The sequence below is a fragment of the Giraffa tippelskirchi genome, chromosome 2 (genome assembly GCF_054371585.1).
Source record: "Giraffa tippelskirchi isolate mGirTip1 chromosome 2, T2T-mGirTip1v1.2.pri, whole genome shotgun sequence".
In the NCBI taxonomy this organism is placed as follows: Eukaryota; Metazoa; Chordata; class Mammalia; order Artiodactyla; family Giraffidae; genus Giraffa; species Giraffa tippelskirchi.
Genome location: NC_137276.1, coordinates 49,609,437 through 49,632,818, shown reverse-complemented (window position 1 = coordinate 49,632,818; position 23,382 = coordinate 49,609,437). Strand labels below are relative to the sequence as shown.

The window sequence follows — 23,382 nt, the reverse complement described above, 5'->3', positions numbered from 1 at the left end:
CTCTCCAAAATTTCCAAGGAAGTCACATAGTTTGCTGCTTGAAATTTACAACTGACCTTATTGCCCTGTTTTCAGTTTTCAGTTGCAAGGGCCACTAAGATCCGTAGTGATTGTGAGGGGAAAGTCACACATCATACAGTTAAATCATTCCAAATATAGGGTGAAATTTCAATATCAGGATCATTCTCCACTTATTGCAATATCCATGAAAGAAATTCTACAACAGAAGCACAGTGAGTACAATTTGATTTTTAAAAATATATTCAAGGCACCAAGCTGGGTATTTAATATAGTCTGCATTTCCGTGGTGCAATAGGTTTTCTATTTCAGACAGCTAAGAATCCCTCACAGATTAGTCTAATTTGCTAAATTGAGATACTCGGTGTTTTACTTTTCTTATCTGCCTTTTTATGGTCTATCTGGGTGGACTTAATTGGCACATCTGAGCAGATGAAATACCCTCAGTTAGGAGTCCTGATCTCACAGAGTAAATTAAGACTGATGCAGACAATTATGCACTGGAGCTGAGGATGAGAGGTGTGTGCAGAGCACGAAGCAGAATTAGTCTTCATTTGCATCTCAGCTTCGTCATTTAAAAGAAGCCAAGATGCTCTATATGAAACCTCCTTAAGGGAGTTAACTTTTTCTTCTCTCTTTAAAATACAGATTACTTCAAGAAAAGAAAAAGGGGGGAAAAAAAAGAATATAAGTTTATTTCTTAAGAACTTAGAAAGCAATTAACTCCCAGAAACTGATGACAAGAACAGTCAATAAATAATTATAGTTTCTGGGTCAAATCTAGATTAAATTTTAACCAAATTCAGATTTGTAGAGATCAAATGATTTGGGTTTTTTTGTTTGCTTGCTTTGTTTTTAAGGCACAAGCAAATCAGGCTCCACAATGTAATTTGGCCTTTGCCTAACTGTGACCTGAATTTGAGTGCAGTGCAAACAAAAATCTAATTGAAGGATAAACATCGGACAATCACAATGCAAAGGGACTGGCTCTAGACAAGAGGAACAGGCTCCGTGAAGACAATAAAATGGAGACAGGGCAGCTGGGAGTGTGAGAGGCACAGCCTTTAGCACCATTTCAAGCCAGGGTTGGGACCTGCAGAAATGTGAGGTTGTCCGCATCAAGCGATGGGAGAAACTGATCCCGGAGGCCATGCTCTTCTGGGTCCACGGCACCAGTCCACACTGACAGACCACTCCCTCCTGACCCAAACCACCTTCAGCTCCAACCCAACCCCAGACTTCTCACTTGCTGCTACCCTGGGCAAAAGGCCTCAGCTTTCTCGGCTCAGGATCCTGTCTCCTAGGGGGCTGTGAGGACTAAACCACTGGACCCGCAGAGACTGAAGCACTGCCAGGCGGTGAGCATTCACTAACGGCAGTTATCTTAGTTCTCATACAACCTCCTCCCCTTCCTCATGGATGCCCCCCTTGCTCAGGCCTCCAAATTTCGAATCCAAGAGGCTTTTTTCAACATTTATCCTCCTGGACTTGACTCCTCTTGGCATCTGAAAATAACAACAGCCCTTCCCTTCTAGAACTAGGCATGTACACAGCCAAACCCTCCAAACCAGGGTCCAACTCACCCCTGCCACAGAAGCCACAGTGCTCAAGGGCGGGGTGATGAAGACACCATTTTCCCAGACAATTTAGCCGTGTGGAGGCTTCAAATATTCTGTAACACGTACACAATGAATGGAGTCATCTGACTTTTTTAACTCCAAGCTATTCACACTAAATAAAGTTTAAAATGTGATAAAAGAAAAACCTTTAAGATTAAAAATGTATCAGAAACCAGTTTTAGCAATGACTACAGATTCAGGTTACACCACACCATGAGGAAAATTCTATCCCCATCCACATCAGACCTGTCAAGCTTTCTAGATATCCCAGCAACCTCCCCAAATCTTCATTCGGTTTGGGGTTTGGTTTCCAGTCCAGGGAGGCAGGGGTGGCTATGTCCTGATTCTTGGCACCACCGTGTGGCCATATATAGGTACTGCCCATTTCACCCAACTGCAAGTCCTGGCTTCAAACCCCAGCTCTTAACCAGTGAGATCATGGGCAAGTTGATAAACTTGAAGAAGCCAAGATAAAGTGTACACCCTGCTATAATTATAACATGTGACAGATATATATGCATAGGATCACAGACTGGAATGAGGGACTTCCCCTGCAGAAATAATGTGCCCCCAAAAGTAAAGCAAGTACTTTCCTTTTCAATGATGCACTGAAGTTTGAAGGTAAATGTGGCAAGTGTTTTAACCTGCATCCTCAGGTCCATATCAACATATCTGAACCACTCCACAGACCAGGCCCAGTGCTGGGACCAACCTCCTCCACAAAATCTTCCCTAAAACACCTCCATCTGATTTCATAACACTCTTCATCCTGGTAGGTCCCATTTGTGCCCCTGTTCCCTAAAAGACTGCAGATTCCCTGCAGGAATGGAGTCTTAGAATGGAGTCAGGCATTCACACAGTGAGAAAAAAGATAAAGCAATGGAGCTGACCTCATATCTCAACTGGGAAATGAACCAACTACACCGAGGGAACCAGGACTGATCAGCTGGCAGGGAAAGGTGCGTGCATGAAACGTGTGGTCTTCCAGGCCACTCTGGACTCAACCTGGGACACATATCACCCAACACTGAATGTGTCTTATTTCTATTAAGTGCTTGGCCCTGGGAGATCCCAGATCCTAAAGCAATGGATTTTACAGAAGACTTCACAACTGAGAGCCATACCCTAATGGAAACTTGAGTACCACAAAATTAAAATAAAAAATTATGGATGCTTTGTAAGATCTGTTAGCACTGACATGAGTAAGAACCAACAGAATATTTGCTTCTAAGAAGTGGCCCATTCATCATGGTACATAACCAGAGCTATGAAAATCAGGGAACACCATGGAGGGGACAGCCTGCAAATGCAACAGGACCGAGAAGAAAGCAGGATAAAAATGTGGAAAAGGCAAAATACACAGGCAGTGTAAAAGATGGTTAAAACTTACAAGACTGACATGAAATCTTGGGCTAAGTCAGAGAAAGTAGGATTGTAAGTGCTATTACCCAGATCCAGAAAATGTTAAGCTGTAGAAAAGGTCTGACAGGGTATTCCTGCTGAACATCAACTAAAATCAAAGATACCTAGTTAGGACTAACCTAGGGCTAATGAAAGACATAAGGCTCTCAAGTTGAGAGAACTAAGCGGGTGAGATGTCTAGGAATCATCCACTTTTACTTCTAAGAGTTCAAAACAACATTGTAATTAGCATGGCTATAATTTAAGCCCTGTTATATAAATATGTATAACTCAACACATATTTAAGTTCATAAGGTACCTGCCCTTGATATATATTTCTAAATTCTAACCATTAGGAAAAACTCATTTTCTATGTTGTACACTAGTTGTTGTTGTTCAGTTGCTAAGTCATGTCCTCCTCTTTGCAGTCCCCATAGACTGTAGAATTCTCTGTCCATGGGGTTCTCCTGGCAAGAATACTGGAGTGGGTTGCCTCTCCAGGGGATCTTGCCAACCAAAGGATGGAACCTGCATTTCCTGAGGATCCTTTACCACTGAGACACCAGGGAAGCCCCCTGTAAACTATATGGGGCTTTATTCTGATCATCAATCATCAAACCATGCTATTAATAAGATAAGAAATCCTAATCTTTTTCTTCACTCAAGGGGTTACCATTACAATTTCAATCTGCCTACAAAGATCAACAACAAAAAATAACAAAATACAGAATGACTGGCAGTTTTAAAATATCCTTAATATGCTTCTCAATCCTGAGCATTTTAGTTTCTTTTAACATCCCCCAATTCAAAGAGTACCAAGGGAGATGCAATATAAACATTTTAATGTGGATATCTGCAATTTAACAATTATCTGCCTTAATAACTGTAGCTATAAAATTTTAAGAGCTATAGTATTTTGGTGGCAATTAGAGTTATTGCTATTTCTGAAACTCATTTGAGATTCTACTGTAACTTGAGCAAAAATCTGACTTCTGATATGGCTTTGGATATAACAGTTTTACAATCTTAACACTATTAAGAAAAACTTATTGCTATGTATTTAAACCCATATTTAAAATTCAGTCAAAACAAACTGCTCTTGATCAAAACACTGATATACTTAAAATACATTTAATATTGACTCAATTTAATGGCAAGAATATTCATTCCATTTACAATCAATATGGTGAGATTAACACTTTTATTAATTCTCTACAGTAGTCAAGGAAAAATATGCCACTCACTGTTCAAGAGTATTGAGCAATACCCCTCAAACAACTTTACAAATATGGAACATGCAAAGTAACTTTAAACTTGCAATAAGAAATGACAAATATTAAGCCACTCCTCAACCCTGTCTTGCCACGTAAGATATTACTGCAGTGTTGAGTGTAAGGGCTCTCTTAAAGACCTGGATCTAGGTTGCAGGTACTCAAATCATTTATGAAAAGAACTATGCTCCATCTACTTCTAAAAGGTTAGGTAGGGAACGTATGTGGCAATATGGATGGAGAACGTCAGCAGTTCTAAACAAGAAGAAAAGAATATCAGGTCAATCTTCATTCTCGAAGGTTAGTGGGAAGCTACAAAATTACAATAAACTGGGTCTCCCTACACTGAGAAAAAAGAAAAAACTGTTGAGGATTGGGAAAAAAATATCCTGGGAGCAAATATTTAAAAAGTAATCTGAAAAAAAAAGTAATCTGTTAAGCAGATTCTCACATCCCCTTGAGTTTCTCAGTGCTCTTAAGCAAGCTAAGGCCTGAGACTTGAGTCACACAGCGTAGTGCTCTGTGAGACACAGTGGACACTGCAGTGTACACACTTGTTTTCTTGGTTCACAGAAAGTGTGTGGCAACAGGCAATGCTGACTCCACAAACTAACGTGTTCACCTTCCTTTTATCTTACTTACACCAGATACTGACAAAATCATGGAAATAAGAAGCCAAAGTTAGTCTCTAGCACACACACAAAAAAGACAGTAGGAAGGGTATCCTGGACATACGAAGCCCATTTCTGGCACCAAAAGGTTTAAATTCTTTAAACAACTACTTTTTTAAGACAAGGAAGGAGGGATTCAGGAAAGCAATCTTATTCTTTCATACACTAAAACTTAAACTTCAGCTCTTTGGGCTTCCTGGGGGTGCTAGTGATAAAGAATCCATCTGCCAGTGCAGGAGACCTAAGAGACACAGATTCAATCCCTGGGTTGGGAAGATCCCCTGGAGGAGGGCATGGCAAGCCACTCCAGTATTCTTGCCTGGAGCATGCCATGCACAGAGGAGCCCGGTGGGCTACGGTCCATAGGGTCGCACAGAGTCGTACATGACTGAAGCGACTTAGCATGCACACAGGTACTCCTGAAATTACTTCCACCCAGCATACACCACACAAGCCAACCTCCTCCTCCCCCCCAGCCTTGTAGCAAGGCACCCACTCTCCAAAGGAAGGCACACAGTTCCTGCTTTAGTCCTTTGCATGCCTCTTGACTCAGCCTTCCCCTTAAGCTTTTCTTCTTAGACTTGCCCCCAAATCTGAATGATGACCCAGAAGTAGAAGCATCTTGGGTCAGCTCCACTGAGGATTCAGGGGCTCTGATGGTCCTATCACTGGCTCAATGGACATGAGTTTGGGTAAACTCTGGGAGTTGGTGATGGAGAGGGAGGCCTAGCGTGCTGCAGTCCATGGGGTTGCAATGAGTCGGACACGACTAAGCGACTGAACTGATGGTTCTATTGGGCTAAGGCTGCAGGAAGTCCAATCTTTGGATGAATAGGGGTCTAACACACTAAGCTGGACCAGAACTCTTATTTATTAATAAATCTGCCACTTACAATAAAACACGGCCCCTGTGGACTGACCTTAATCGTTGCTTATAATAATCTTCATCTCCATCGTCTCGGCATCTCACTACTTTCCGACCTCCCCCCGTGGCTTCAGCTTCTTCCTCAGAACTTGGAAAAAAGTCATCATCAATCTCCTGCACAGTGACTTTCTTTTGCCGTTTCCGGCGATTGAACACCAGCCTCTGCTCCCAGTCAGTGACTTCCCCGGACAGGTTGGCGCCCACCGCCTCCTCCAGCTCCTCCTCGGTGGGTAAGTACTCAGACTCTTCACCCTCAGAGTCCCCCTCTGCCTTTGGTCTAACATCACAATCCCAGGGTTTCTTTCCCTTTAGCGATCCCACCTGCCCCTGGAGCTGAAGAGCCCTTTTCTGGAGTTTCTTGATGTGTTTTTTCAGGCGTTTATCTGTTTTCGATAGAACTTTGCCTCTCTCGTCTGGTTTGTTTTCACTGAGTGTTGAACTCAGCTCAGAAGTGGCCGAGGCTGGAGCTTTTTTAGCTGCTCTTTTATTACAAGCTTGCTTCTTTCTTTCAAAGGACAGTTTCGCTTGATCTGCCAAATACTTTTCAAAGCCCGATGCTTCGTTGAGCATTAGTTTTCTGGGCTTTTTCTCCTGCTTCTGAGGGATCTTGGTACCAAAAGGTGTCATCTGACCAGTGCGGACAAGCTCTTCCCAAGCGTTCTCCTGAGCGGGCATGAGCATGCTGCCAAGGCAGGACGGCTCCGCTTCTGCAAAAGGGATGACAATGCATTCGGTACTAACACAAAACTTCCCAGGAGAACAACAGACATGTGTGCTACTCAACACATAGATACCAAAAAAAAAAAAAAAAAATCACTGATGTACTATAATATATATGACGAACAGAGTGAAATTTACTCTACTCCTATTCAAAAAGGTAACCTCTCAGTAACTTTTCCCAAAATACTGCATTATAAATATGCTTTCTGGGCATCCAAAGACAGACCCAGTCATATGTAACATACACAGAGAGAAATTTTGCCATGTTTCCTTATCAAGTAAAGAGTAGTCCTTCAAGGAGCAATCTCCCAAGTTTGCACATCACTGTTAACACCAGCACTGAGAGGGACTTAAATTCAAGAGACAGCAGAACTGAAAACAGAAATCTAAAGAATCAGCATGCACCTGAATAAGTTAGACATAAACAGTGGCTCTGCTCCGTTCAATAGGATAGTCACTACATGGCCATTTAAATTTACATTGAGAATTCATTTTTTCAGTTGTACTTGCCACATTTCAAGAGCTCAATAGCCACACGTGGCTAAAGGCTACCATGATGAACAACATAGACAGCATTTCCATTATTGCAAATACATATACTGGACGGCACCACATTAGATATGTAAAGTAAACCGACTGAAAGGAAGAACTAAAATTGGAAGTTATGCCATGATAATAGAAAGCCACCCAGAAATCATTCCTCTTTCATTGGCTGAAATTAATCCCTAGCAAAATTACTTTACTCATAGCCAAAATATCAAAGGAAGTAAGGCTTAACGGGAAGGAAACCATATTCTAACATCTCTTATGTCTTGCAGGCCAATAACACCAGCGCAGCTTTTCATTCAATGTGCACTAAAGAAAAACGTACATCAGAAAGTGCACAAATCTTAAGTGTACAGCTCAGTGAATTTTCAGAAAAATATACCCATACACACCTGAAGAAGGAAATAGCAACCCACTCCAGTATTCTTGCCTGGAGAATCCTATGGACAAAGAGCCTAGTGGGTTACAGTCTACAGGGTTGCAAGAGTAGGACACAACTGAGCAACTAAACCACCACATACCTGTACAGTAGCATCCAGATCAGGAAGCATAAATTACTAGGATCCCCAGATCCGCCTTTCATGGTGTCTCCCAGCTTCTAGCCCACAAGATACTGACTGACCTGTTAACACTGCAGATAAGTTGGACCTGGCATTGAACTTGGAAATGTTTGTGCTTGTGTCTGGCTTCTTTTGTTCAAAATTATGCCTGTGAGTCATGCTTGCTGTTGAATTTGGTTGCAGTCTGTTGATTCTCACTGCTGTTGTTAGTACAGTATTCTATTATGTAACTCTAGTACAATGTTTCCATTCTACTGGTAATGGACATTTGGGTAGTTTCCAATGGCACCCCACTCCAGTACTCTTGCCTGGAAAATCCCATGGACAGAGGAGCCTGGTAGGCTGCAGTCCATGGGGTCGCTAAGAGTTGGACACAACTGAGCGACTTCACTCTCACTTTTCACTTTCATGCATTGGAGAAGGAAATGGCAACCCACTCCAATGTTCTTGCCTGGAGAATCCCAGGGATGGGGGAGCCTGGTGAGCTGCCGTCTATGGGGTCGCACAGAGTCGGACACGACTGAAGCGACTTAGCAGCAGCAGTAGCAGCAGGTTTGGACTACTGAGAATAACGTTGCTACGAGTATTTCAGTACATATCCTTTGGTAACGCTATGTATATAATTCTTTGGGTATATTAAGCTTTGGTAGACAACACCAAACATTTCCAAAGTGGTTTTGTCAATTTTAAGTTCTATCAACAGTGTTTCAGAGTTTCAACCAATCCATATTCTTGCCCTTCCATTTTAGCTATTCTGGTAGGTGTGTAGTAGTACCATTCAGTGGCTGTAATTTGTATTTCCCTAAGTGACTTATGAACTAGGGAACGTCTACACAGATTTGCTGATCTTTTGGGTAGCCTCTTGTAATGAAAATGTCCAAATCTTTTGCCAATTTTTCTCACAGGTGGTCTTTAAAATGAAAAAAAAAATCTCTAGGAATTCTTCATACATTCTAGACTCAAGTCCCTGGATTAACACGGATATTGCAAACATCTTTTCCCATCCTTCAGCAGCTTGCCTTTTCACTCTCTTAAATGCTATCTTTCAGTGAACACAAGACCTTAATTATAATATAGTTCATTTATCAAATCTTTTCCTTTACAGTGAGCATTTTTGTGTCTTGTTAAATCTTTGCCCCAAGATCATGAAAATGTTTACTATACTATACCATAAAAGCTTTTTTTACCCTTCACATTGGGAGATCTACAATCCATCTGGAATTTACTTTAGTACACTATATAATGAGACAATCTTCACTTTATCTTCATGTGGATTAACCCAGCACACTTAATGAAAAGATGACTCTTCTCCACAGCACCCGTAGTGCGACATATATCATAAATTCAAGTGACCACATACGGGTGGGTCTGTTTGCTGGACCCTCTATTCTGTCCCATTGGTGTACTGGTCTACCCTTATGCCACTACTACACTACTGTCTTAATTACTATAGCTTAATAACAGGTCTGGATATTTTATTCTTCTTCAAGATTGCTGTGGCTATTCTTGACCCAATGCATTTTTATATAAATTTTAGAATCAGTTTACCAGTGTCACTCACCTCAGCCTACTCTTCCTACCCTACACCCTCTCCCTCAGAAAACTCCCTGAAGTTTTTATTGGGGTTGAATTGAAACTACAGAAGGATAGAACCGACATCATTACAATATTGTATCTTCCTATCTATAACCATGGTGTATCTCCCTCATTTGTATTCTCTCAATTTTTCAATGACATTTTGTTGTTTTTAATGTAGAGAGCACCAAAGAAAACTACTTTTTTAAACTAAGAGTTATTTCCAGGTATTTTGATTATAATTGCCATCTTTACTAAATTTTTATTTTTTACTCTTGCTTATATGTAGAAATATGACTGATTTTTCTATATGGACCTTGTGTTCAATGACACTGCTAAATTCACTTAGTAATTCCAATAGAACACCCACTGATTCTTTCGGACTTTCGATATGACCAATCACACATTCTGTAAATAGTGATGGTTTTATTTCTTTTCTTACATTACTACACTACCCAGTACAATGTAACAGGAAAGGTGATAGCAAGCACCTCATATCATCCTGGAGCAGAGGAGCAAAGCCAACTGTTGCAAAGTTTATCCCACCAAATTCCAGGAAAGGATTCTTTAATCAGACAATCCTCACAACGATTAAGAAATGGATCATTATGTGGAGAGCAGGAGAAAGGAAATCTCAGGGAAGCATGGGAGCAAAGAAAGGAAGGTCTACTATGCTTATGCCCATCTCAAGACAGACTTGGAAGGTTAAAGAATGTAGCCAAGGTCTATACCTGGGCAATAAAGAGCTGGGGTGCATAAAGCCTAGACACTCTGCTCTCCTGCCTCCCCAGACAGGGCACAGAGCACCAGGGAGAAGGAAGGGAGCCCAGAAAGGATGGAAGAGGAAGGGTGATAAGAGAGACCAGGAGTCTTAAGTGTTGGCTAGAGCCCCAGTGGAAAGAGATAACAGGAAACAGGAGTTCAAAAAAAAGGCAAGGCTATAAGTGTACAGGTTTGTAAGATACTAGAACCTAGGTGGCTAGAGAAGACATAGGGAAGGGGTAAGATTATTTGGGGAAACGTACTATTATAAAAAGAGGGCTCAGCAAGAAATTCTGAGAGTAATTACTATTTAAGATAAGCCTAGAAAATCTGGTCAAAAACAACTAAATAGAAATAGTCAGAAGGCTGAAAGGAAAACCAGGAGAGAGACATGGCCCTTCAGAGGCAGGGAAGTAGCAGCTGCTACAGACAGGCCAAGTGGAGCTTTTGGATTGGGGGAAGCAACAATTAACCCTGGGCTGACTTTTACCAAACAAATAATAGGAAGCAAAAGATAACAGCAAGTTCTAGGCAGCCAGATCAAGAAAAAGTGTTTTACCAATGAGAAATACAGCATTTCAGCAGCAGGAAGCACTGGTCACAGGCCCAGTGCATTCCGTAAGACAACTCTGACAGCACAGCTAATATTTTTTTCCATCACCTCAATTGAGTCTTCACAATTCTCTTGTCTTACTGAATGGAGCCAGCACAAAATATTTGCCTAAAGGGCTTAAATCTGTATTTCAACTAGTAAATACCTGAACAGCTACCAACAATTTCTAAACACACATACACACACACTGACACTCAAGACATTTCGTTTCAGAGCTTATGCATCTTCCCAAAAGGTTTTCCAAAAGACACCCATCCAGGTCAGTGATATAAGCAAAATCATGGCCATGAATTAAATAACCTGAATTAAGATGCCTTAACAACAGAACTGATGGTTAGAAAGCCTGCCAAATAGGTCCCAAAAAGATTTGTAAAAGCAATTCTATGAATGTTGACTGATGATACTGGGTCAACAAAATATAATTCAATCAAGATGTTAGGTGTCTTTATGAAATTAATTATGCAAAATGTTAAGATTTCTAATTTATTAAACGTAATACTAAATGGGCACCAGGAGCCTCTATTAGGCTGAGTTAAAAACTTACTTTCATTCTCTGAAGCCCTCAAAGACTTATAATTTGTTTCATCTCACAGTTTCTCTCTCTCTGAACATTCTCTATCTAAACATCAAAGAGCTGCTATAGAAAGATAGGAAAATACAAACAAGTTAAGACTAGTAGACCAAGGTTAGGGTTAGGATTAGGGTTAGACCAGGTTCTATAGGTGTAGAGAATAAAATGTCCTGTATTTGTTTTGACACTAAGCAAATAAATGTATCTGTCCAAACATCCAGGCTAGGACTGAAGAGACACCCTCCACTGAGCAGAGGCATCAGGCAGCAATTCGAGAACAGAGACACCATCCCCAGGATCCTCACCTGCATCCTCCTCCTCCAGACTGGCATGGTCAAGTTCAACCTTTACCTCTGCTCCTCCAAGGATGGCCTGGAGTCGTTTTTGTTTTGCTGTGATCTTCTTCAGCTGCTGTTCCTTAAATGGTAAATGTTGAATACAAAAAATAGCAGTGAAGTGATTAAATACAAAAGGCAGCATCATAAAATTTTAAACACTTTAATCAAGGGCAAAATCAAAATAAAACACAACAGCCATATATTACTATTACTACAGAGAAACTTATCTGAGTAACTGCTGCTTTTCTAGCAGGAAGGAGTGTGCTCCCCCAGGCAGCACCCCATCCCCACCCTCCTGACTGGGTGGCACAGTCCTCCACCTGCTAAGTAAGCACCTAAGCTCCACATGCACTGACTCTCCGCTGACTTGGGAGGTGGCGCTGCTCTACTTGGCGTCCCCATCACACACTGGGTGAATCACTACATTTGTTTCTGACTTTAGCAGCCAAAGGGCTATGAGGTCAACAGGCTATATGGCAAAGAAACACACAAATGTTCAAACAGTTGAAAAAGTCAGCCCCCTTGAAAATCTACCATATTTATGATTGTCCTTTATAGTACCCTACTCAATCACAACATTCTAAAAATAAAATCTATTTTGACAGACCCTTTTACTCTGTCCTCCCTGGGCCCCCCCTTTGTTTTGTCTTCCTCCTCCATCACCAGAGCTCAGCTATGTGGCCATTCCTAGAAACTCCCCAGTTAACTAGGCCTGTGGTAGGCGGTTCTTCTTTCCAAGGTCAAGAATGTTTAAACAGCAGACATGGGTGTGGGGCGAGGGGACGTCCTGATTATGGACACCATGTTGTAAGGACTTGTAATTTATCTTGCAGGTTTTCTCTCAGCAAATTCTCATTTAAAATAGCCTGTCTCTGAATAGCCTCTCTCTAAACATCAGAGAGGTGCTAAAGAAAGAAAGGAGTGGACAACCAAGTTAGACTAGTACCTAAAGTGGTCTAAGTACTGGTCCTCGGTGCTCTTTGAAACTCCAGCCCACTAGAAGCCCACTATTCACACACTCCCACAGAGGCCAGATGGTCCCCTGTCTGCTTTGGAGAGACCCCAGCTGCCTCACTCCACTGTGAGCAATGACCTGTGAGCTGTTGCTATGGAGTTAAGTGAGGAATCAGTGTGGTGAAGACCATGAACTCGTGAGTGGAAAGCAAAAAGAGGAGCCAAGGCTACCTAGACCCCCAAAGGTAAAGCCCAAACAGGCGTTGTGAGGACCCTACTCACTGCAGTGAATCAACTGCAAGCATTGTTAGTCACTCTGGACGGCAGCAATAAAGTGATTAAAACTAGTCATTTCTACCTCCTGCCGTATGTTGTTACGGAGTGTACGTTCTAAAAAATGTTTCAGACTTTATAAAAACAATGTCAAAGGTAATAGATATTTCCCTACCCTTAAGCCCAATAACCCTAAGTGCAGGCCCAGTTGGTGTGGCTGGGTGACAACTGAACACCTAAGGCCAGCCTCTTAACAACAGTGACCATGTGTGGGAGGGGCAAGGGCCATGTTGATGGGAAACATGGTGTAGACAGTCAGTACAAGCAGGAGCTGAGCAGGAAAAGAGGGCAAGTCCACATGAGATGAGACGGTGGAAGAGGCTGGCGGGCCAAAGACGAACCTCAGCTAGGGGAAAGAAAGTGGTGATGCAAGGGAACCCATGAAAGTACGTGAGTGAGGAGGCAAAAACCCAAAAAAGGGAACTTTGTCTCAGTTCTGAAGGTGCCTGTATATGTGTGTACATATTTTTAGGAACACTCTAAACAGAGGATGTTAAAGAGAAACAGCCAAAAAATTAAATGCATAAAATTTAATTCTCTATTGTAAATTTGCTTCACATCTTACAAGTACTTTTCAGAATACCTATTTCCTAAATATTACATGAGCTTAAATAATGACTTTTTTCAAAAATGCAAGACTTAAGTGCTTTCTAGAGTCACCTTGTTATACTTCTGTCGTTTTACAGAATCTAGTTTCCTGTTGATGTCTTTGTTGGTGGCAGCTTGAGGGCCAAGTTGTTCGATAATTTTATCAATCTGTCTTAGGGATGTTGTACATGACCTGAAAAGTAAGAGAAAATGTCTATTTTCCACTCTGGTAACATTTTTTATAGAATAATATGAAAAGAGGAATGCTAAAAACATGTCCCTTTTACTTCTCATTAACTAAAAGACAAAAGAAACTAAACCAGACTAACATATTCTTTTTGGCCACTAATAGAACTTGAAGAAAGGTTATAAATAAGACAACTGGTCATGTTTTTCATTAATCTGGCTAATTTTAATCCGCTTCTTCCCATTTGCAAACTGATTCATTCATTCTATAAGCATTTTAAGTGTCTATTCAAGACACTATGCAAAAATGATGGGCAATGTTGTCCTTTTATATGAAAAAATGCATACACTTTTTTTAAGATGATTTTTTGGAGTAGTTTTAGGTACACAGAAAAACTGAGGAGAAGGCAGAGATTTCCCATATACTCCTTGCCCCAAATATGCACAGACTACCCTATTACCAGCAACCCAAACATGGGTTTTTAAAGCCCATTATGGGAGTTTCCCAAAGTTTGGAAAAGGACTAAACATATTTAAAGATTTTCTTATATAAATCAGACATCTGTGATAGTATTTTTCTATTGCATGACTAGAAGACTTATTGCTATATTATTACACTTTGTAGTACCAATAGAAAAAGTCAATTTATAATAGATTGCTCCTAAAATAGACATAGAATTGCAACTCCCAACTTTCAGAAGACAAATTCAATACTGACACTTGTGTAATTTGCTCTCTGTATCCTTTGTGGATTTCAGCAGAGACGATGTTATCAATGCAACTTACTGGTGGTCTTGGCACCATGTGTCACCCTCTGTCTAGCATTAGGCAGTCTCATGACTCTGGCAGCACCCTGCTCTGTCACCTCTGCAGGCAGTGGACACATTTCCAAGGTCGAATGTGTAAGGTGTGAGCACATCAAGGTCCTCACACCTGAAGGTCAGGCTACAACTATTGGAGAACACCTGCTGCTCAAGAGGTTCAAAGAACACACCAGAAAACTGTTAGCAGAAAACAGGCCCTTTAAGTGCCAAGAGTTCCACAGCATCCTCCACGGGGTGTCCAACAGCTCCATATTCTTCCCTCCCCCCTCCTCCAGCTGCTCCCACCTGACACTGCACCATCCCTCCGCCTGGTCCTCCCCTTCTCTTTCCTGCTTGCAGCTCGCTCTGCTGAGAACACTGGCTATGGGAGGGCAGACTGGCAGTGGAGAGTGAGCTCACCTCAATCCTCTGCCCCCTCTTTCAACCCAGGTCCAGGCCTCTACACAACCAATGTACTCTGCTCAGCACAGCCCAGGTCTGTTTCTCCTCTAAAGCATAAGTAAGCCTCCACGGAACTTCACCTTTCCTTAGAGAGTCAAAAGTACAACGGAAGAAAGGAAAAGCAGGGAGGTATTTCTCACTGTTTCCAGAAATGCAAATCTGAAAATGTACCAAAAGACTGGTCCTCAGTTTAGGAACAGGAAACTAGAAAGAAATTATAGGATGGGGGGAGAGGGCCGGGGGATGTTCCTGGTATCTGGAGTAAGGACACATCAGATCTTCAGAAACACCTCTCCTGAGAACCATTCTGTGCACAAGCCTGCGAGATCTGGGCCACTCGGCGCTTCTCTCCAGGACATCATGTGTAAACAAGCTGCCAAGAACTGAACCGAGTAACTACTGTTTACAAGGCTCCTGAGGGCTGGGGTTTAAACACAGGTCAAGGACCACCCTTACTGACTCCATCTTCTGATTAAAGGTTCTATAAATCCTCTCAATTTCTGGACTACCATAGGTAATGTCTGAATTTTTCCGTCATAAGTAAAATCAGAGAGAAGGTGGTCCACACTCACGTGAGGTCGTCCAGGACTGACCGATACTCCTTCTCCGCCTCGGCAAGCTGGGCCACACGGTTGGCCTCATGGATGGCGCTGTCCACCTGCTGAAGCACCCCTTGCTCCAGCACATCCTGGTCATAGACATCTACACCCAACCCCTGCAGCTCCAGGGCCTGCGCACTGGGCTCTACTGCCTGGATCTGATGTCTGTCGATGTGCAGCAGGGCCGGCCCTCTCCTGGGAAGTTCCAAGAGACACCCTTCGGTGGAACTGGAGGGTCCATTAGCAGAGGAACAAGAGGGGAGGCTCTGCCCCAGCTCCACGTCGCCATCCTTCTCCTGCTTGATTGTCCCCTCTTCACTGCCACTGACATCCTGGCTCTGTGAACAGTCTTGCTCCAGAGTTTGACTTGAGTGGGGGACTCTTTCATTTGGCATCCTCTTCAGACTATCTAAAAGGAAAAAATTTTTCGGCAAGCCCATCAGTTATATAGAATTGTATTTATAAAGTTTAACAAATATTTTATAATTAAAGCAGATTGATTTCTCAAAAGACCAAGCAATAATCCTCCAATTATATAAATTCAAGTTTCCAAGTATTATTTTTCTTAAAAGAGCACAAGCTATAGATCTTCTTGAGTTCTGATAATAATTAAGAAAAATTCCCAACCACAACAGAAAAAGAAATGCAGTATCATCAACAAGAACCCTGGGGTAGCCAGCTGAGAAAGCTGGCAACCAGAATCCCAAGTGATGCCCACAGAGACGTCTCCAAATCAAGTGAAGTCATTTCACTGCTGCTTTCCAAGTGAGCCTCTGCACTGCATTATGGCACAAATGACCTATATTAGAGCTGCATGATCAAATGTAACATACAGATTTAGTAACTTAAGAAGAGACTTGTAGAGAGATTTTCTACAAATCTAACACTAGAAACTTTTAGGTTGACTATTTATTCCAATAAGTAAAACCTCTGAAAAGAGATAATAAATAACATCACTCAAATCAGAACCTCAGTTAGATTAATTAAAAGTCTCAAAAATAACTCCATTTCAATGCATGATATAATTTCTCACCAACAAGCTGGCAAAAACATGATGACTGATAATATCCACTACAGGCAAGAAAGAGCCACCTTCACATAATGCTGGTGGGAATATAAATTAGTAAAATTCTTTTGGAAGGCAGTTTAGCAATATCTACCAAGATTTAAAATGTACCTTACTAGGCACTTATTCCAGAGAAATATTCACATATACACAGGCTATTTATTGTAGCATGTTTAATAGTTTTAAACTGCCATTAAGTATTCTCAACAGTAACAATATAAAAGCCAAGTAAAATGAAAAGCCACATCGTATGAAGGCATTTATATTGGGAAAAAATGTGTACCCACATCTGTGTGTATGGAATGATACATACTAAACCTGCAGCATTGGAAGGGGGGAAACAGAAGGAGAAGGTAGGAATAAAGGGGAACTTTCACATTTTACAAGAAATCAGGAACTCCTTGAAAAAAAATGTGTTTGCTATACTGCCTGTATAACTCCATCTAATAAATACTTTTAAATAATTTTTTTAAAGTGACAGCTTATCTTTTTATTTAACTGTGAATAAACTCTTTATTTCTATGAAATGTTCACAGGTTCCCCAACAAGCTCCACTCATTCCTCATTAAGTAACGTGATGCCAGTGGCCAAGCACTAGGATACCAAGATGCCAGGAACTTAGTGTCACCCTGCCCCGAGGGGCTCACTCTCTACTGGAGAAGCAGGCCAGTGGGGCAGGTCGATAAAAGAGACACAGACAAGAGGCCAGGTGGACAGGGCACTGGATCTGGAGTTCAAAAAACACATACAAACTGAGTTTTGAACATGTGACCCAAGATCTGATACACATGAGCGGTTCACACATGTGGAAAGGAAGGCTCAGAGAGGAATCTAAAATAACAAGTCTGGTCTGGACAACTGAGTCACTGGTGAATTCAGTCACGAAAATTTGAATCAGAAAGGAAGCAGATGCAAAGCAGCCAAAGCTGTCCGGCCAGAACGCAGGCAGAAATATGAACCTGGGCTCTAGAGAAAATCTGGACAAGATGTGGAAATATCAGCAGAGTAAACAGCCCCAGGGATCCCAGGGCTCTGACAGGTACCAGACATTCTTTTAGAGGATAAGAAGCTAAGGTTGAAAAGGTTAAAAGTGAACAGCAGAGAAAGAAAATTCCTCCATCTAGGGCCTTTCTGAAAGGATCAGATTGGCACTCTATTGCTTTCAACAGAGAGTAGGATCCTGGCTCCGAGCCTTCATACTAGCTGGAATTTTTTCATTGTTCTTATTTGTATGTATACAACGATTCCCTTTTCAGTTCTTAAAAAATATACTAATCAATCAAAATATTAACTAATAACTCTGGAGTGCAAAGACAAGGTTAAAATAATGATGTTTGGAGAAAACATCTAATAAGGAGTTAGGAGGGAATGGTCAAATGTGGAAAATAATATGGCAAGTTCTGAGGAAACTACAAAGGTTCCAGTGGATTTGGAAAGTTGATCAGTGGTTATCCTAGTAAAAAAAATCTTAGCAAAGCAATGGAGAAAAAAAATCAGACTGTAGTGGGATAAGAAATGAGTAGATAAGGAAATAGAGGCCTAAGGATAGGCTATGGCAGAGAGATCACTGGAATAATAAAGTAATCAAAGGATGGGAAGGAAAATTTGGTCAAGAAAAACTATAGGATGAATAGCTAGTGGGGACTAGGGAGATAATCTGCAAAGAAAGTGGTATATGAGACAGCAGCAAGTACAGAAGTGACGAGGGCACAGCACATCTTTCTCTGACTCTGGCAGGAGGATGACTCCTGATGGACCTAAACGTACAGATGCAGAGGAGAGAAGCTTAGGCGGACCATAGAGAAAATACTCTATAAGGTAGAAAATTTGGGCATTACCTGAGTCACAGGACATAGTTGGGATGGGAAGTGGGGGAGAGTAAGAATCTGAATTAAGTAAGCTGTAGAAGAGAAAAGGTGATGGGGAACAAACACTGGTGACAGGTGTGGAAGGCCTACCAGAGGCTAGCTCCCCAACCAGGAATTGCCAACAATCCCAATTTCCTCCTTCAGCCATTAGCAGTCCCAGGGGAAATGCCAATGTTGGGCATCTTCAGAGTAGAAAGGCAGATGTAGCTTGGGGGGTAAAGATGCTGAGGAGATATGGCAGAAGTCAATACAATGTTGTAAAAACAATTATCCTCCAATTAAAAATAATTTTTTTAAAAAAGATGCTGAGTATTTCAAGTAACTGACCTTGGGGTCCAAGCTGGGTAGATTAGAAAAAAAAAAAAAAAACAAGCCAGAAGGCACTGAAGAGGGAGGAAGGAAAAAGGCAGGGGAAAAGGAAGAAAAGAAGGAAGAAAGGAATTAAGAAGCCACTTGGAGAACAGACCAAAAGGCAAGTCTCCTGGGAATAAGAGATGAAAACTAGGAAGTTCTGGTTAGAAGGTGGAATTTCAGAAGTGAAATAAATCATCTGACATTCAATAAATATTTACTGAGTCAATTACACCAGACAATGTGCGATGTTAACGAGTTTCTGTCTGCATAGAACTTAGAAGCTCTTGCATATGACACATATTTTAAGAATTATATATATGTATTTACATAAATATATGTGTGCTTAGTTGTTCAGTCATGTCCAACTCTTTGCTCCCCCATTGACTGTAGCCCGCCAGCCCCCTCTGTCCATTGAATTTCCCAGGCAAGAATACTGGAGTAGGTTGCCATTTCCTTCTCCAACATAAATAAGTATTTATACATAAATTACACACACACAAATGTAACTGTGGTAACTGCTATAGGAAAGTACAGACTTCTTTACAACAAAATAACAGAGGAGCCTAACTGATATTATAGAAGTAGGTGTGATGTCAGGGAGACCTCTTTGATAAACTGATATGTGAACCAGCATCTGAAGGATGAAATAACAGGCCAAAAGTGAATATTTTGCCAAGAAACAGCATGTGTGATTTCTAAGGCTGGTTAAGAGTTGGTGCTATTGAAAAACTGGAAGAAGGCTGGAGCATTGGGAGAAATCTTTATTGCACACGAATTACAGAGTTAAAGGAGCTCATAATGACTCCATTTATTTACAGAACGTCTTCTAACACTCTGCAAGGCTTAACCATCTGGGAAAACAATATCTTCATTGTCCTCCTTTAAGCACTGGGGCATCTGTGGGAGGCCCTGGATACCGGTTTGGAGGTTTAGTTGGGAAGGGGAAGGGATGTACTTGAAGATGGAGCCATAGGCAAGGACCAGATCACAGGGAGCCTAGGAAAACATGAACTTGGATTTTTCTCCAAGTGTAATGGAGTGACTCTTAACAGTTTCAAACAGGGTGATAATGCCATGACCCAATTTATGTTTGTAAAAGACCAGCTGGACTACGGTATGGATAATGGATTGGAGGAAACAGCGCAACATGGACAGGCTGGGACGCGTACGGGTGACAAGTGACAGGAGCTTGGAACAGGGTGACAGCAGTGAAGATAGATTCTACGTGCGAAATCTTTATGCTACAGCATTTATATGCGGACTGCTCAATCCTCCTTCACATACGCCCACTTTACTATATCAAGTGCCTGACTTGTTTTTACCCCAATTGTCTCTTTCAAATAACAACTCCAGTTTTAACCGAGATCAAACAGGGCCGGGCTGACCCTAAGGGGGAGTGGGGGGGCAGGACACAAAGCCAGAAAGTTGATACTTAGTCGCCGGCCCCCCCCCGCCCTCGGCGGAGCCAGAGGCGAAGACCCCCCCACCCCCACCCCGGTCCTCCCAGGTGAGCGCTCCCTAGCGTTACTTCCGGCCGCAGGTGAGCTGGCGCGTTAGCCGCGCGCCCAACCCGGGGGCCCACTCCTGGCCGCCCGCGCGAAAGGGCTCCATCCCGGCTGCCCGGGATCCAGGCGGGGCTGCGGCCGCCAGGAGAGTCGGAGCGGGCCCCGGACATCTCCCGCCTGACATTCAACCAGGCCGCCAGAACACTCACCCTAGGGCCGCGCGGCCACCCGTACGGAAACGTACACGCAGCAGCCGCAGTCAGCAGCCGTAGAACTTGGACTAGGACCGGGCGCGGCGCGTGCGTCTTCTTACGTCTCCTGCCCGCCGTAAGCACCGCCCCCAACAATGACCCGCCGCCCTGCGTGGGCGGGGCCTAGAGCGCATGCGCCGGCTTTAGGGGTTATTTTGAAGCCGGGCGAGGCCACGTGGTTTGAGCTCGGGACACAGCCGTGCTTTTCTACCTGGGAGCCGAGTGCCGAAGTGGTCCTGGTTGCTCATCTCTGGCTTGTGGCTAGCTCTTCACGCGTGGCGAAAAATACATCTTTAGTAAAGGCCATTATAAGAATTAAAAGACATGTTTCCAGAAAAGGTAGAGAGGGATACGCAGTGTGCCGAGCGACTGTGCTGACAATTAACCATGAACCCCAAAGAGAAAGTAAGCTTGGGGAAAGGAGCTGTCTTGAGCGCCGCACGTTTCAGTAGCCTGCTGAAATGTCATCTGGCACGGCTGTTCGTATGTGAGGAACAGGGAGAGGGCTTGTTTATCTTTGTTTCCCCTCTTACACACACACACCCGGGTGGTGTGTGTACATAGTGGGCCTACGTCAGTGTCTTGATTCCGTTAGTCAGTCCCTTAATATTTGTCCTCAGATCAAAAAGGTAAGGAGGCTTATCTATCTTTGTTTCCCCTCTTACACACACACACACACACACACACACACCCAGGTGGTGTGTGTACATAGTGGGCCTACGTCAGTGTCTTGATTGCGTTAGTCAGTCACTTAATATTTGTTCTCAGATCAAAAAGGTAAGGAGGATTTTTGAGCCGGGTGAGAATTCAGCTGGGAGCATTTGAAGAAACAAGATGGTCACACACAGGTTCAGAACAAAGGGAGAGAAGTGAGCTTCACCTGAGGAAGGAGTAGCCCCCTTTGGGTGGCAGCTGTATCAAACAGCAGCTTCTTTGCCCAGAGATGGCTGCTCTGGGAGAGGGTGGATTTTCCAGGGATTAGCGCCAGAGAGCCTTCTGGGAGCAAGTGACTGTGGGAAGGATCTTCCGGGTCTGAGTAGGAAAATGTCTTACTTTGATGTCTGAAGTTGGACAGTAGGAAAAGGGAGTGGGAAGTGTACTTATGACATTCAATAATAGCACTGTATCTGTCCTGTTGGCATTGCCAATCTACATATGCCTAGAGCCATCCACATCAAAATAACTTTTCTTTTTTCAAAAGGAATAAAGAATTCTAGTCATGTCGTGAATAAAATATTGAAAATAGTAATGCATTAGTAAGATATTCGGAGAAGGCAATGGCACCCCACTCTAGTACTCTTGCCTGGAAAATCCCTTGGATGGAGGAGCCTGGTGGGCTGCAGTCCATGGGGTCTAAGAGTCGGACACGACTGAGTGACTTCACTTTCACTTTTCACTTTCATGCATTGGAGAAGGAAATGACAACCCACTCCAGTGTCCTTGCCTGGAGAATCCCAGGGACGGGGGAGCCTGATGGGCTGCTGTCTATGGGGTCGCACAGAGTCGGACACAACTGAAGTGACTTAGCAGCAGCAGCAGCAGTAAGACATTAGTTTGAATGCTTGAATGGGAGAGCAATTCTTCCCAGATACATAGTGGTTACCACTTTGAGAATGAGGTCCCCTTTTTAATGTGTACTGTTTTGGTGAGCCCCTATAAATCATTCAGAATTTGGACAGGAAGCAAATGGTACACTAAGACTAGGCAGTTGAGGAAAGTTAATACCAGTGTTTACAGAGGTGTGGGCAGGATTTAGGAAAACAAAGCAGGATGGGATAGTAACCCTGGGACTAGTGAGAGGCCAGGAGCCTCTTTTGCCATCTGTTTGGGGCTAGATTGCATCCCTCAATTCATCTGAAATTCTAACTCCCAGGACCTCCAAATACAGAACTGTATTTGGAGACAGGGTCTTTAAAAACCCTAAAAACCATTAATTAATTTAAACTGCGTTCATTAGGGCGGACCCTAATCCAATGTAACTGGTGTCCTTGTAAGACGGGGAGGTTAGGACACAGAGACAGAACGAAGACCTTGTGAAGACACAGGGAGAAGATGACCATCTACAGGCCAAGGAGAGAGGACTCTGAAGAAAACAACCCTGCCAGCACCTTGATTTCATACTTCTGGCCTCCAGAACTGTTTATTTCTATAATTTAAGTCACCTAGTTTGTGGTACTTTGTACGGCAGCCCTAACGAAATAATAGATACATCATCCCTGGTCCTGAAGGGATCATGGGAGGACCTGGGTTCAGAAGACAGTAGCTGAATGGAGAAGACCACTTGACCAGAAAAATGCAACAACCTGTGGTCACTCAGCAGGGCTGGCCTCACTCTCCTCCGTTATTTCACCTGCTGGAGCCTCCCATCTCAAAACCACTGAGAGGTAATTCCCTGGCAGTTCAGTGGTAAGGATGCTTCGCTTCTACTCTTGGGGGCACAGGTTCGATCCTTGTGGGGAACTGATACCACATGCTGAGGGGCACAACCACAAGCAAAACAAAAAACACTGAGAGCCAGAGGACAAAGGAGCCTGTTGATGCCCGTCCATATGGATCAGTCTCTTAGAGCACAGGGCAGGGTAGAGAGAGATGGAGAATGAATCTGGAACATCAAACAAATATGCAACTTATCCCATGCAATTAAAATTATCCTTTTAATATCCCTTTAATTTAGAAAATGCGTGATGATTCAGAGTCACTCTTAATTCAGTAAAGCTTTTTTACATGAATTTGTATTTAGTTAATTAAAGGATCTTAAAGTTTCCCCTGACCTCTCTAGACAGAGAGTAGTAATAAAGTCCTACTACCAGCAGACTTTGTTGA

The 23,382-nt window shown here is 42.7% G+C and overlaps 1 protein-coding gene across 3 annotated transcripts in view; it reads right to left on the bottom strand.

The window, feature by feature from the left end:
• The window catches only part of ERCC6 (ERCC excision repair 6, chromatin remodeling factor), a 71,571-nt gene extending 50,962 nt beyond the window's left edge, over positions 1-20,609 (bottom strand). For 2 of the 3 annotated variants that reach the window (XM_081561484.1, XM_081561476.1), the window contains exons 1-5: positions 20,518-20,609; positions 15,489-15,924; positions 13,538-13,658; positions 11,558-11,669; positions 5,901-6,612 (exon numbers count right to left, since the gene is read on the bottom strand). In XM_081561484.1, the coding sequence (XP_081417610.1) occupies positions 5,901-6,612; positions 11,558-11,669; positions 13,538-13,658; positions 15,489-15,910 (1,367 nt within the window). In that variant the 5' untranslated portion in view covers positions 15,911-15,924; positions 20,518-20,609. The remainder of the gene's footprint in view (positions 1-5,900; positions 6,613-11,557; positions 11,670-13,537; positions 13,659-15,488; positions 15,925-20,517) is intronic. The other variant, XM_081561492.1, reaches the window with a different exon arrangement.
• Positions 20,610-23,382: the final 2,773 nt, after the last annotated feature.